The sequence below is a fragment of the Salvelinus alpinus genome, chromosome 13 (assembly GCF_045679555.1).
Source record: "Salvelinus alpinus chromosome 13, SLU_Salpinus.1, whole genome shotgun sequence".
In the NCBI taxonomy this organism is placed as follows: domain Eukaryota; kingdom Metazoa; phylum Chordata; class Actinopteri; order Salmoniformes; family Salmonidae; genus Salvelinus; species Salvelinus alpinus.
Window position 1 is genome coordinate 35574614 of NC_092098.1, and position 14971 is coordinate 35589584.

Genomic DNA, 14971 nt, shown 5'->3' on the forward strand with positions numbered 1-14971 from the left:
CAGAATTAGGCAGAGCCCTTTTGAAGTTGGCATGTTAAGTTACAAATTTGATATGATGTACATTTATCTTTCAAAAACTGGTCAAATTAACAACAAACATTCAGTCATTACGCTTTCAGAATGTAGACTTCTTTATGTACTCCTTAAATGTAGAACCAACAAGTGCTTCAATGCCTTTAAAAGCTGGGAAGTGGCTGCCTAGCTATCTGCTATTGATGGCCACCAGCTGTGCCGACTGCCAACTGAGGATAGCCGGTTTGCATTGATCATGAAGTAACAGCGGAGACTCCTTGTATTATCAGTCAACAAGGTTGCAGACAGACATGCATCCGCTTCTATTGTATTAACTGAACTTCTCCCCAATGTATCCCCATTTGTACATTTCTTAGGAAATTGCCCGTTAAAGAAATGTGATCAAAATAAAGTACAGTACAGGTAAAGATGTCATCTTATCGACAGGCCCGTTTTCTTTTTAACAGTCCCGTTCTGTATTTTCTGTTAATTGCAGGGAGCAGATGTTTGCATGAATTAAATATTGTTGAGGATGAAGTAGAACAGCATGGTAGCGAGAGCAGCGCAGCAGAGGAGCCCGATTTGGAATCATTTTTGGGGGGGAAAAGCGGCAATAAACAACGACAACCTGAAGATGCACTACACACTTAACAGTACACAGCTTTAAATAATAATTTGTCTGTAAAGCAATCATCCTGGTAATGACCTATTGCATGGGTAGGTAACCCTGGTCCTGGAGTGTGCAGGAACTGAATGTTTTTGGTTTAACAGACCTGGAAGACCAGGTGTGTTGAATTTAGGCAATCAATTAACTGATCAATTAGCTCAGTGTGCTGCCTGGTTGGAACAGAATCCTCCAGTACCTGCAGCACTCCAGGAACAGGGTCGCCTACCCCTGACCTATTCTCTAGGTGATGTTTTGTAGAAGACTCAGCACCTCTTGTTGCATGTGTAATCTATGGGAATGAGAATTAGAAAGTTTCACTTGGTGCGCCGTGCAATTAACATCCAGTGTCGTGTTGGTATAGTAGGGCAGAGAAACAAGAAGGTTCCATCCTGAAGTGGTACATCATTGATAGGTGAGAGGAGAGCATTTGTACTACAGTATGCACTCAGAAGTAAGAGTCTAGTCATTGGGACATGGCCATTAGCGGGAGTTGGCACAGTGTTTGGACAGGGCCACAGTCAGTCAAGGCCAGGGTCAGTAAAAAAATCAATGGTGCTCTCCGGTCATTGTGACAGTCACCACACTCACCACTCCACAGAGTGCACTTACTCTCTCCACCTTATGGCAGACCACTGGCATGATATGGGGATTTGATTCGCTTAACACAGTTTAGCAGATTGGAAATGTCTCCCAAATGGAAAGATCCAATAGGCAGGTCTGTCATGTGGGTCCTAGAGAGGTATGGCTGACAAGGTGGTGGGACACAGAGCCTGGAGACACCAGGTGAGTTAAATTACCCAATGAAGCAAACACGCGAATGGCTGACTTGCAATTCCAAACCATGGCATTGAGCATACTCAAACAAAGATGGTCAAATCATGGGGCATTTAAGATACATATTTTTTTTATTATTGTCAGTCTTAAATATGAACACACAATCTTCATAAAGAAAATACATATGAATCAACAATCTTACATTACAGGGAGTCAAATAGAATGTCATTTTCTCTTCACTTTGGAATCAACCAGAATTAAGGGATTACTGTGACCTATGCCGGGTGAATGACTTGACTGTACTGTACTGGAGTAGAGGGAATGAGTGTGTCATCAGAAATTCAAATTAATTTGATCATGAGGTTTGGTCATGCATCAACACAGAAATGTCCTTTCAAAACTGAGACAAGCACATCCGTATGCCGCCAATGTCTACAACTTTGTCACTGCTATTTCCAAAGTCCCTATTCCAAAACGAATTATTCCAAACTGCAATGCATACTCAACAAATGTCACGTCACGTCACAAAGAGCACTATACTAAAGGGTAGGTGCAATATAAGCTCAGTCAAAAATAATAGTTGGAAATAGGTTTCTGTGATGGTTATACCGTGGACTTCTCAGAAGCCCCAGCTGTTGCTTTCTGTACATATGTTTTGAAACAACTGCAACAACAAAAAAAAGTTACACTTTTATTGAATCTACCCTTAGCATGGCCTTTAATTCATTAAGTCCACATAATGATATAGTTTCCGTCCACAGACTAAGGTTAACCCCAGATTTCCATATCTTTCAACAGGCATTGGGATCCGTTTTGTCAGTAAAAATGTGTGATGCCATCACCACAGTAGAAAACGTATTTAACCTTTATTTATCCCATGGAGGTCTGAAGACCTCTTTTACAAGGGTAATAATCATGTGGTATTTATTTCAAAAATGGTTTTGGGGTGCAAACCATTACGCTGATGCATTTTGCACCATGCATGACATGCATTAAAGTGATATTCCTAATCAGTGTAAAATCAATGCAGCTCTCACACAGACATAACCCATTTGAAATGTGATAAATGCACCCAATTATCTGCTGTAATATGGCCTATTCTGATGGCAGCACCACAGGTTTGAACCATTAACATGTCAAATATTTCTTAACATCAAAATGTGTCCCTTTCTCCCCATTTGCGAATAAAATATTGAAGGCAGACTTCACTATATGATATCATCGTACATGGCATGGTGACCTCCTGCTTCCAGACATCAACAACAGAAAACTGCCAAAACTGACTCTTAATCTGTGCCCTCCCCTGAGGCATGCCCATTTAAGGAAGAACCAATAGTAACAGCCCTGGCAGATTAGATGTTGATTTCTGGGAGCAAGCAATACATTGTCCCGCTGTGTATGATGATTTCACAACGTTGAGTCTACCTTTAAGACATAGAAAGGTTACAGGAAGTATTGTTGTAGCTCCTGAGTGTGTCCTTGGTGACAAGGTCACAGAGGAGACAAATATATGCCTGATTTCAAATCAATCCAAACTCAGCCCTGATTATTTAACCCGGTATACAACACTAAATTATAATATATTAATGGACTGTATGTATATGTGCTCTATTGAGAGACAATATATGTAAAACATTTGCATTTCCAGTCAAAGTACATTTGCATGTACATTCCAGTACATTTGCATGTACCAGTTCAACACAACCAAACAATTAATACTTATTGGTTATGAGAGAGTATTTTGTAACAAAAAAAAAAAAATGACTGTGAAACTAATGGCTGAGAAGTCTTTGGGCTCTTTTAGGGGCAAATCCTAACCTCCACTTCAGTCCAATTTCCACTAAGTCTCCCATTGACATCAATGCATCAAAGTGAACATGTTACTTAAAGAGATACTTCAGGATTTTGGCAATGAAGCCCTTTATCTACTTCTCCAGAGTCAGATGAACTTGTGGATACCATTTTCTCTGTAAGCAGTTTAAAGGAAGTTGTTAACTATAGTTAGCACAATTGCTAACTAGTGTTAGTGCATGGACTGGAAGTCCATGCTAACTGCTAGCATGCTAGGAGATCCCATACACTTCTAGTCATTGCACTAAGCTAGTTAGCATTGGATCGTGAAAGTACCCCTAACTTCCTTCATACTGGATGCAGATACATAAAAATGGTATCCGTGAGTTCATCTGAAGTAGATAATGGGTTTCATTGCAAAAATCCCGAAGTATCCTTTCAAGTGCAAGTTAGAATTTGCCCTTAGTGATCCATAGAGAGTTGCTATTGGACACAATCTTACTCCTTAGCCTCTTTGTTACCAACACTGTTGAGACGGGAATACTTGAGAATTGACCCTAGTGTGCAAATGACCCATGTAAATACATTATAAGTATCTTAAGGTAAAACCAGTTGTAGTGACATTAATAACATTTGTGAGAGATTACATTACTTTAAGTTAGATGTCCACACAAATGGAAATAACTTCCTTTCCATTCATAACTAGTTAAGTAATTCTTTACACCACCTTGTGTAGACTTGTGCCAGCTAAAAGGGAGGAAAAACAAGCTCTTTGCCTAAATAATCACAATTACAGCTTTGATATTGTATTTACCCCTTTCAAAATATGTGTTAAAATCCCCCAAATAGATAGAATAGCACAAACAACTGAAAATATCACAATTGACAATGCTGAGAAAATATAATTTCTTCTTAACCATTGTTGTGGTTTGTCAATGTGTCAGAATCAGAAATAGGTTTAAATTATAATTATACCAACAAAAAAAACATGATAACAGGCTTTTATGTCCTAGAGTTATTTCAGTCCGTCTGCTTCACTGCCTGTTTGAGATGTTTGTTTCATTCACCTCATACACTTAACTCTTGGGGATAAGAATCTTGGGGCTAAAGCATCTATCATAGTCCAAAATGTGTACGCATACGCACAGCAGTGTTCTGGAATATTGGCATTCATACTTTTCAAATTCTCAAGCTTTTTCTCCAACCGTCACCACATTCAAATTAATAAAAGACGCGTACCGGAGCTGCGTTGGTTGGGAATTGTTGGGAGGTGCGCTTTCGGGCTGTGCTTCCCCGCGGATGGTGGTCTCAGAGCCGCGTAGCTATGTCACAATGGGATGCCGGACTATCGCGTCTTAACGTCAATGGACTATGATTTACGCTTAAGACTCTTGGGGCTAAGATGACCATGTCACTCGGTAGAAACTGAAATAAATAAAATGTAAATAACAGACAAACCACAACCAAAAAGAAACATTTGGGAATCATACCATAATGGGAGGGGAAACGAAAACAAATCAAAACCCAAAAATCGACAATGTTGTTATGTCCTTAAAACTCCTAAAATTAACAAAGAAAAATGTGTATGTTACATAATACTTTTTAGCGGTTTGACATTATGTAATAGGGTAGCCCATGCACTCATGTGCATCACGTTTGTGGTTCCGGGTGAGAGAAAACACACAAACCACGCAACCTTGCCACTCGGAAGCCAGAAAGCCTACTGCATCAAAACCTGAGCAGAAACTGAAGGATGGCCAGAAGTAGACAGGTGTAGGTGTGTACATGCATCCCCATCGAGCCGCTGTTCCCGTCCTGCACTGCTCCGGGTCCTGTTGTGGCCAAGGGGGATGGCGGAGGAGAGGGAACAAAACATTTGGATGAGTTTGTGGTGTTCAAAATTGGTTTTGCTGACTTGAACCTTCTGATCTGCAGATAACAAGTGATTCACTGCTCTAATACCTTCTCCCCGGCACTCCACAGAAAAGCAACAAATGGATTGCAGTAATTGACACAAGGCACATAATCAACTATGCCCCGGGCCAAACGCCTGCTAGTGCCATTAGGTACCCACCTCAAAAGAGAACATTGTTATTCATCCCAGTTCTGTTTACTTATTATTCGGCAGAGAGATGTCCAAGTTATCCCTGGCACAGCTAGGGTACCTAAGCTAGCTATGCTAATCAGGTCATTCCCAGACTACAAAATACTCCGATTCCTGCTGATGGAAGGTTTAAGTGGGGGCACTTTGGTGGTCATATAAGCATTGCTAAAGCATCTGTTCACTTCCTCTCATCACCAGCAAGCACTGTTGACTTGAGCCCCCCTTATCATCGCCGTTATTATCATCTTACTGTATGATATTATGAAACCTTGACCAACCAAGCCGGCTGCCCGGTTCAGCCTTAATTGCGGCTGGTTGTAAACAAGCTAATCAACTGAGGGAAGGGAGACAAGCAATAACCATTGATAGACAGTGGAGGAAAGAGCAGGACCCGGGCCTTTATTTTCTTGGTTGGTAGGAGGTCTGTGAGTTTTTAATCTAAATTGAAGCATGATAGCAGAGGCTGAGCTAACGGTGTGGGGCCTGGAGCAATAAGGGAGTTGTAGGCTGGTCCAATTAAAATGTCAAACCACTTACTTATTCACTAAGACAATCTTGTCAGTTTCAAAATATCCTATAGCATATAATGTATTCCTGCTAATTACAGTACATGTTTACCACAATAGCAGTTAAAAAATGGTTGTGAGGGCGATATTAGATCCACCACCATATTTTACTGTAGGGATGAGGTATTTCTACATATGCATTGCTCTTTTGAAGGCCAAACCCACCACTAGTGAGCGTGGCCAAGGAGATCAATTTTCATGTCATATGACCGTAGCACCGGTTCCAATCCAAGCGCCAATGCCGTTTAGCAAAGATTAGGCGGTGCTATGGCCAGACGACATGAAAATAGAGCTGTTTGGCCATGCACACCAATGATTTGGCCTTCGAAAGAACAATACATATGCAGAAAATACCTCATCCTTACTGTAAAACATGGTGTTGGATCTTTGATCTTATGCGGCTATTTTGCTTCCACTTGTCCTGGGACACTTGTTAAGGTCAATGGCATAATTAACTTTACCATTACAAGTATATTTTAGCCAAAAACTTGGTTGTCTCTGCTAGGAGGCTGAAACTTGGCAGCAAGTAGATCTTCCAGCAAGACACCTTTCTTCTTTAGATATTTTTTTACTACTTGTTAATAAACAAAACCTCTCTCTGAGCAACTGAATTAGTTTAAAATAATATAATTTTTAAAAAATAGCTCAGTATTTGTATTATTTATTTTATAGTCTTCTTTGCTCATTTTTATCAAAGGATCCAATAATTCCTCACCCTACTGTAAATCAATATTGGACCACATGGGGCATTATTGAGCGAGAGAGAGGGACGATATTATAAATTTTTATACATATTATACATTTTTACTTTGAAGCCGAGTACCGTTAATAAAATGACTTCTAATTTCCCTTGGATTTTCTTGGAGTTCACCAGGCTTTCTTTTGGGACATCTATCCAATTATGCTGCCACTGTAGATTATTCCTAAACCTGCATGTGGATAATTACAATAATAGTTCTGCTTTCCCCCCCACAATCCAAATCAAAGCAATTAATACATCTCTGAAGAGGAGCCCCACAGTTCATGGATCCTGTTTCACTTACATTCCAATCATGTCTAATTAATACAAACAATGATGACGCTGAGCACACATCAAATCAATAATGTCAATATTCATTGCTAACACATTGCTAAGAGGTCAGTCATAGTGCTACGCTATAGTAGTAACCTTTATTACAAGTATTCATTAATAACAAACTAGAGGGAAGGAAGAATTAGACATTAGAGATTCCTATATAGACACATATCAACAACTAGATGGACAAATTGCATAACAAATTGTCACAACCGTTAAAACACACACATGATCCATCACAAATGATAGTTGTAGGACAGATAGATACTTACACAGCAGATGAAGCACATGCAAAATCAAATGAAGCCATGCCACATGGCGAGCCGGTTAGGCGGTTGAAAAAAGAAGAACAAAACACGGTTAGCAAAACGTTCAAAAGCTCAGAGCTCTTCATTTACCATTTCCACAACGATTCCAGTGACATACTTTCTCCTTATCAGCCTGGGAGAATTCTCCCAGGAAATGTCACCTGTCAGATATACCTTTTAACTTCTTATCAATATTAATAAATGGAATTGAAAGCTAATAACGTTATCATAAGAAGTCAGAACAGCCCAGTAACTATCTGACAATCTCATTTCGTCAGGCTGAGCTTAAACACTATATGGCCCCTTTCAGTGGCAGAAACATAGTCCTCCTGTCACCTCAGTATTAGCATTGTATGATACTCCAGTGATATTGGCATATAATCAGTTTGTTTTCGATGTGAAAATGGCCATGTTTATCATGCATTGTTAGAATGCTGTTAGCGCATCAGAGAGTGGGTTGAAACGCATGCTCATGCCGAATACCGGTACTAACCTTGCAATAGTGTTGAGCTAGTGGGTTCAATAACCTCTACACCAGAAAAACGGAACAGAACAGAGCAAAATATATAAAAACGAACAAAAGCAAACAATCATAGACAATGCTGCCTTAATGCGAACAACATGAAAGTAAAGCTGGTGAATGACTTTTTAGCTTCATGGGTGCAGTGTTAAAAGGCATACAGTGAGGTGGAAGACGTTGCTGTTAACCTAAATCATTGTGATGTTGCATTAGATTAAGGCACAGATTACTAAATTGAGTATATGCAGTTATTCTTACATTAAATCAGCTTGAGACTGATGTTAAGCATGGAAATGTCCTCAGTTATTTATATCAAATAAATCACATAAAGAGGAATAAAAGTCCATTCAAAGTGAAATGAGAATCATGTCGAAATAACACAACATTTTCAGTACACTTTATGATAACAGGCATTTATACATTATTTCTAAACTATTAATAAATAAGTATTTCATTATTTGTAAACATTCATAGTAAACCTTTACAACAGGTACAATACTTTATGAAGCATTTAGAGACATGTATAGTGGCTTTTTCGTGAAAGTTATTATAAAGTGTTACCAACACACAACATGTTCATTTTGTTGCACCTGGAACACATGGTAATTCATGTACTCACCATACAGGACAAAGCTTGTGTTGGAGCTGCCCAGTTTGTTAATGGCGATGCAAGTGTAGTTGCCGTAGTCGGCCTCAGAGACATTGAAGAAGGTCAACTTGGAGAGCTGCCCGGCATCTTCGATCTCCATGCCGTCAAAACCATTGAAGATCCTTGAAGAGAGAGGATGGACAACTCTGTAGTCAATGAATGAAAAAAGAAATGTATTTATGTATTTTATTTATTTATTTAAGAATGTAAAATACATAGTGTCTTCGGAAAGTATTCAGACCCCTTGAATTTAACCACATTTTGTTAGGTTACAGCCTTATTCTAAAATATATATATTTTTAAGTGTCCTCAATCTAGACACAGTACCCCATAATGACAAAGCGAAAACAAGTTTTTAGAATTTTTGCTAATTTATTAAATGTCAAATGTACATAAATATTCAGACCTTTTAGTCAGTACTTTGTTGAAGCACCTTTGGCAGCGATTACAGCCTTGAGTCTTCTTGGATATGCCGCTACAATCTTGGCACGCCTGTATTTGGGGAGTTTCTCCCATTCCTCTCTGCAAATCCTCTCAAGCTCTGTCAGGTTGGATGGGGAGCGTTGCTGCGCAGCTATTTTCAGGTCTCTCCGGATATGTTCGATCCGGTTCAAGTCCAGGCTCTGGCTGGGCCACTCAAGGACATTCAGAGACTTGTCCCAAAGCCACTCCTGCGTTGTCTTGGCTGTGAGCTTAGGGTCGTTGTCCTGTTGGTAGGTGAACCTTCTCCCCAGTCTGAGGTCCTAAGCTCTCTAGCGCAGGTTTTCATCAAGGATCTCTCTGTACTTTGCTCTGTTCATCTTTGCCTCGATCCTGACTAGTCTCCCAGTCCCTGCTGCTGATAAACATCCCCACATCCTGATGCTGCCAACACCATGCTTCACCATAGGGATGGTGGCAGGTTTCCTCCAGACGTGACGCTTGGCATTCAGGTCAAAGAGTTCAATCTTGGTTTCATGACACCAGAGAATCTTTTTTCTCATGGTCTGAGAGTCTTGAAGTGCCCTTTGGCAAACTCCAATCGGGCTGTCATGTGCTTTTTACTGAGTGGCTTCCGTCTGGCCACTCCACCATAAAGGCCTGATTAGTGGAGTGCTGCAGAGATGGTTGTCCTTCTGGAAGGTTCTTCCATCTCCGCAGAGGAACTCTATAGCTCTGTCAGAGTAACCATCGGGTTCTTGGTCACATCCCTGACCAAGGCCCTTCTCCCCCGGTTGCTCAGTTTGGTCAGGCGGCCAGCTCTAGGAAGAGTCTTGGTGGTTCAGAACTTCTTCCATTTAAGATTGATGGAGCCCACTGTGTTCTTGGGGACATTCAATATTGCAGAATTTTTTTGGTACCCTTCCCCAGATCTGTATCTTGACACAATCCTGTCTCGGAGCTCTACTGACAATTGCTTCGACCTCATGGCTTGGTTTTTTCTCTGATATGCACTGTCAACTGTGGGACGTTATATAGACAGGTGTGTGCCTTTCCAAATCATGTCCAATCAATTGATATACCACAGGTGGACTCCAATCAAGTTGTATAAACATCTCAAGGATGATCAATGGAAAGTCTCAATTTCGAGTCTCATATCAAACGGTCTGAATAATTAAAGTTTTTTTAAAACCTGTTTTCGCTTTGTCATTATTTGGTATTGTGCGTAGTTTGCTGATGATTTTATTTCATTTAATCCATTTTAGAATAAGGCTGTAACATAACAAAATGTGGAAAAAATTAAGCAGTCTGAATACTTTGAAGGCACTGTATACACTGAGTGTACAAAACATTAGGAACACCGGCTCTTTCCATGAAATAGACTGACGAGGTGAATCCAGGTGAAAGCTATAATCGCTTATAGATGTCACTTGTTAAATCTACTTCAATCAGCGTAGATGAAGGGGAAGAGACAGGTTAATGAAGGATTTTTAAGCCTTGAAACAATTGAGACAATGAATGTGTATGTGTGGCAGTAAGACATTGAATGGGCAAGACAGTGCCTTTGAACGGTGTATGATAGTAGGTGCCGGGAGTGTCAAGAACTGTAATGCTGCTGGGTTTTTCACGCTCAACAGTTTCCCAAGTGTATCAACAATGGTCCACTACCCAAACAACATCTAGAGAACTTGACACGACTGTGGGAAGCATTGCAGTCAACATGGGCCAGAATCCCTGTGGAACACTTTTGACACCTTGTTGACTCAATGCCCCGATGAATTGAGGCTGTTCTGAGGGCAAAAGGGGTGCAACTCAATGTTAGGAAGGTGTTCCTAATGTTTTGTAGACTCAGTGTAGAGCCCCCTCAGCCATGTGAGTACAACAATGCACACAACTCGTGTGTTACTCACAACCTCCTTGTAGGGAAACTTACTGCAGCTAGAAGTTCAGGGAAGTCTGAGATGACCGCCACGACGCCTACATATTATGTCATTGTTATCTTAAATATATGTTATAATTTATTGCAATTTCCAAGCAGGTTCAATGGCAGGGGAAAAGACAGTGTCTTGACCATGTGCAATGGTAAGATTTGGGTCTCTAACCATAGGGACACTCTACAAGTGTACTCTCTCGCTCTCTCACCTTTGAAAATGCTGATGATCTAATGACCTTCCTTGAAAATCTACTTCCAGGAAAATCAAAAAGCCTGGAAAAAGCAGCAATTCAACATGTTTGCAAACATGCACAACGGGTTACCTTCTGTCATCTCGGTACCACTCGAAGTCTGCCTCGGGTACTGCATCCGCCTCGCACTCCAGCACCCCTCTCTGGCCAAGGGTCACGCCAACGTCTCTGCCCTCTGACACACTGGGGGCATCTACGGGCACACGAGGGCACTCATGGGATCAGTGTGCCAGAGACGGGGTCAAAGTATCAGGCAGGGGTCATGTGTAAATAGCAGAGTGAGGATTTGGTCCTTCCAGAGAGGATGCTCCTCTATCTGAACAGCTGTAATCAAGTTGAAAGCCATTCTTCTTTGGAGAACCAATTTGTAAATGCAGAAGGGTTTAATTTAACTGGTACTTCAGAGCACAGTTAATGTTGTAATGATTACAAGGGGAGTAGAATAAAATCAACGATTCCTGTCTTTTAAAAATACATTAAAATGCCCAATTTATGGCAACATGCATCAAATACCTTTACCCATAGACAGCCAATAAGGCATGATGTATAGCATGCACACATTTTCTGGTGAAGTGTAAAAACAATAAAGCAAAACCCAAATCAAAACTGATTTCACGTGAATGGAACCCTACAAGTTTTTCTGGAGAACTGGAACAAAGTTAAGACTAACCCAAACTGAGCTTCATCCATTCATCTATATTACATTCTTGGTCATGAGACCATTGACTCAGAGAAACTGTCTGCAAGGGAATGGAATGCCTATTGTACATTGTAGCAAACTGAAAACGTTTTGCAACAAAAACAAGTCTCTCTTATTGGACAAGTTCAGTGTTAGTCCCTCCCCAATTTGTCCCATTTGCTTCCGTTTCGTTCCTAGTAAAATACACGCAAGGACTGGGTTGACATTAAACTCACAGTTGACTGTGATCTCCACGGTCTGGACGTCTGTGGCGATGTCATTGACGGCGGTGCACTCGTAGGTCCCTGCTCTCTGTCTGGAGATACTGGGGATGTCCAAGTACTCGTCCTCTGATGCCAGGTCACCTGTGGAGGTTTTATTTTTTATTTCACCTTTATTTAACCAGGTAGGCTAGTTTAGAACAAGTTCTCATTTACAACTGCGACCTGGCCAAGATAAAGCAAAGCAGTGCGACACATACAACAACAACAGTTACACATGGAATAAACAAACATACAGTCAATAATACAGTAGAATAAAGTATATATACAGTGTGTGCAAATGAGGTAATAAATAGGCCATGGTGGCGAAGTAATTACAATATAGCAATTAAACACTGGAATGGTAGATGTGCAGAAGATGAAAGTGCAAGTAGAGATACTGGGGTGCAAAGGAGCAAGATAAATAAATAAATAAACACAGTATGGGGATGAGGTAGTTGGATGGGCTATTCACAGATGGGCTATGTACAGGTGCAGTGATCTGTGAGCTGCTCTGACAGCTGGTGCTTAAAGCTAGTGAGGGAGATATGAGTCTCCAGCTTCAGTGATTTTTGCAGATTGTTCCAGTCATTGGCAGCAGAGAACTGGAAGGAAAGGCGGCCAAAGTAAGAATTGGCTTTAGGGGTGACCAGTGAGATATACCTGCTGGAGCGTGTGCTACGGGTGGGTGCTGCTATGGTGACCAGTGAGCTGAAAAGGCGGGGCTTTACCTAGCAGAGACTTGTAGATGACCTGGAGCCAGTGGGTTTGGCGACGAGTATGAAGCGAGGGCCAGCCAACAAGAGCGTACAGGTCACAGTGGTGGGTAGTATATGGGGCTTTGGTGACAAAACGAATGGCACTGTGATAGATTGCATCCAATTTGTTGAGTAGAGTGTTGGAGGCTATTTTATAAATGACATCGCCGAAGTTGAGGATCGGTAGGATGGTCAGTTTTACGAGGGTATGTTTGGCAGCATGAGTGAAGGATGCTTTGTTGCGAAATAGGAAGCCGATTCTAGATTTAATTTTGGATTGGAGATGCTTAATGTGAGTCTGGAAGGAGAGTTTACAGTCTAACCAGACACCTAGGTATTTGTAGTTGTCCACATATTCTAAGTCAGAACCGTTCAGAATAGTGATGCTGGACGGGCGGGCAGGTGCGAGCAGCGATCTGTTGAAGAGCATGCATTTAGTTTTACTTGCATTTAAGAGCAGTTGGAGGCCACGGAAGGAGAGTTGTATGGCATTGAATCTCGTCTGGAGGTTAGTTAACACAGTGTCCAAAGAAGGGCCAGAGGTATACAGAATGGTGTCGTCTGCGTAGAGGTGGATCAGAGAATCACCAGCAGCAAGAGCGACATCAATGATGTATACAGAGAAGAGAGACGGCCCGAGAATTGAACCCTGTGGCACCCCCATAGAGACTGCCAGAGATCCAGACAACAGAACCTCCAATTTGACACACTGAACTCTATCAGAGAAGTAGTTGGTGAACCAGGCGAGGCAATTATTTGAGAAACCAAGGCTGTTGAGTCTGCCGATAAGAATGTGGTGATTGACAGAGATGAAAGCCTTGGCCAGGTCGATGAATACGGCTGCACAGTAATGTCTCTTATCGATGGCGATTATGATGTCTTTTTGGACCTTGAGCGTGGCTGAGGTACACCCATGACCAGCTCTGAAACCAGAAGGTACGGTGGGATTTGAAATGGTCGGTAATCAGTTTGTTAACTTGGCTTTCGAAGACCTTAGAAAGGCAGGGTAGGATAGAAATAGGTCTGTAGCAGTATGGGTCTAGATTGTCTCCCCCTTTGAAGAGGGGGTGCGGAGCTGTTGACTGGGGTAGGGGTAGCCAGGTGGAAACCATGGCCAGCCGTAGAAAAATGCTTATTGAAATTCTCAATTATAGTGGATTTATCGGTGGTGACAGTGTTTCCTAGCCTCAGTGCAGTGGGCAGCTGGGAGGAGGTGCTCTTATTCTCCATGGACTTTACAGTGTCCCAGAACCTTTTTGAGTTTGTGCTACAGGATGCAAATTTCTGCTTGAAAACGCTAGCCTTAGCTTTCCTAACTGCCTGTGTATATTGGTTCCTAACTTCCCTGAAAAGTTGCATTTCACGGGGGCTATTCGATGCTAATGCAGAACGCCACATGATGTTTTTGTGCTGGTCAAGGGCAGTCAGGTCTGGAGAGAACCAAGGGCTACATCTGTTCCTGGTTCTACATCTTTTGAATGGGGCATGCTTATTAAAGATGGTGAGGAAGGCACTTTTAAAGAATAACCAGGCATCCTCTACTGACGGGATGAGGGCAATATCCTTCCAGGATACTCGGGCCAGGTCGATTAGAAAGGCTTGCTCGCTGAAGTTTTTTAGGGAGTGTTTGACAGTGATGAGGGGTGGTCGTTTGACCGCAGACCCATTACGAATGCAGGCAATGAGGCAGTGATCGCTGAGATCTTGGTTGAAAACAGCAGAGGTGTATTTGGAGGGCAAGTTGGTTATCTGTTATCTGATATATGATATCTATGAGGGTGCCCGTGTTTATGGATTTGGGGTTGTACCTGGCGGGTTCATTGATAATTTGTGTGAGATTGAGAGCATCAAGCTTAGACTGTAGGATGGCCGGGGTGTTAAGCATGTCCCAGTTTAGGTCACCTAGCAGCACAAGCTCTGAAGATAGATGGGGGGCAATCAATTCACATATGGTGTCCAGGGCACAGCTGGGGGCAGAGGGTGGTCTATAGCAAGCAGCATTGGTGAGAGACTTGTTTCTAGAAAGGTGGATTTTTCAAAGTAGAAGCTCGAATTGTTTGGGTACAGACCTGGAAGACAGAACTCTGCAGGCTAACACCGTCCCCTTTGGCAGTTCTATCTTGTCGGGAAATGTTATAGTTAGGGATGGAAATGTCAGGGTTTTTGGTGGTCTTCCTAAGCCAGGATTCAGACACGGCTAGGAC

The 14971-nt window shown here is 41.7% G+C and overlaps 1 protein-coding gene across 8 annotated transcripts in view; it reads right to left on the minus strand.

Moving 5' to 3' along the window:
• Nucleotides 1–1565: 1565 nt before the first annotated feature.
• Nucleotides 1566–14971, minus strand: part of LOC139537585 (opioid-binding protein/cell adhesion molecule-like) — a 461731-nt gene continuing 448325 nt past the window's right edge. For 2 of the 8 annotated variants that reach the window (XM_071339063.1, XM_071339061.1), the window contains 5 exons: nucleotides 11986–12114; nucleotides 11143–11263; nucleotides 8437–8612; nucleotides 7791–7826; nucleotides 1566–5076 (listed from right to left, as the gene is read on the minus strand). In XM_071339063.1, coding sequence (XP_071195164.1) covers nucleotides 4973–5076; nucleotides 7791–7826; nucleotides 8437–8612; nucleotides 11143–11263; nucleotides 11986–12114 — 566 coding nt within the window. In that variant the 3' untranslated portion in view covers nucleotides 1566–4972. The remainder of the gene's footprint in view (nucleotides 5077–7790; nucleotides 7827–8436; nucleotides 8613–11142; nucleotides 11264–11985; nucleotides 12115–14971) is intronic. The other 6 variants (XM_071339062.1, XM_071339064.1, XM_071339066.1 and 3 more) reach the window with 6 other exon arrangements.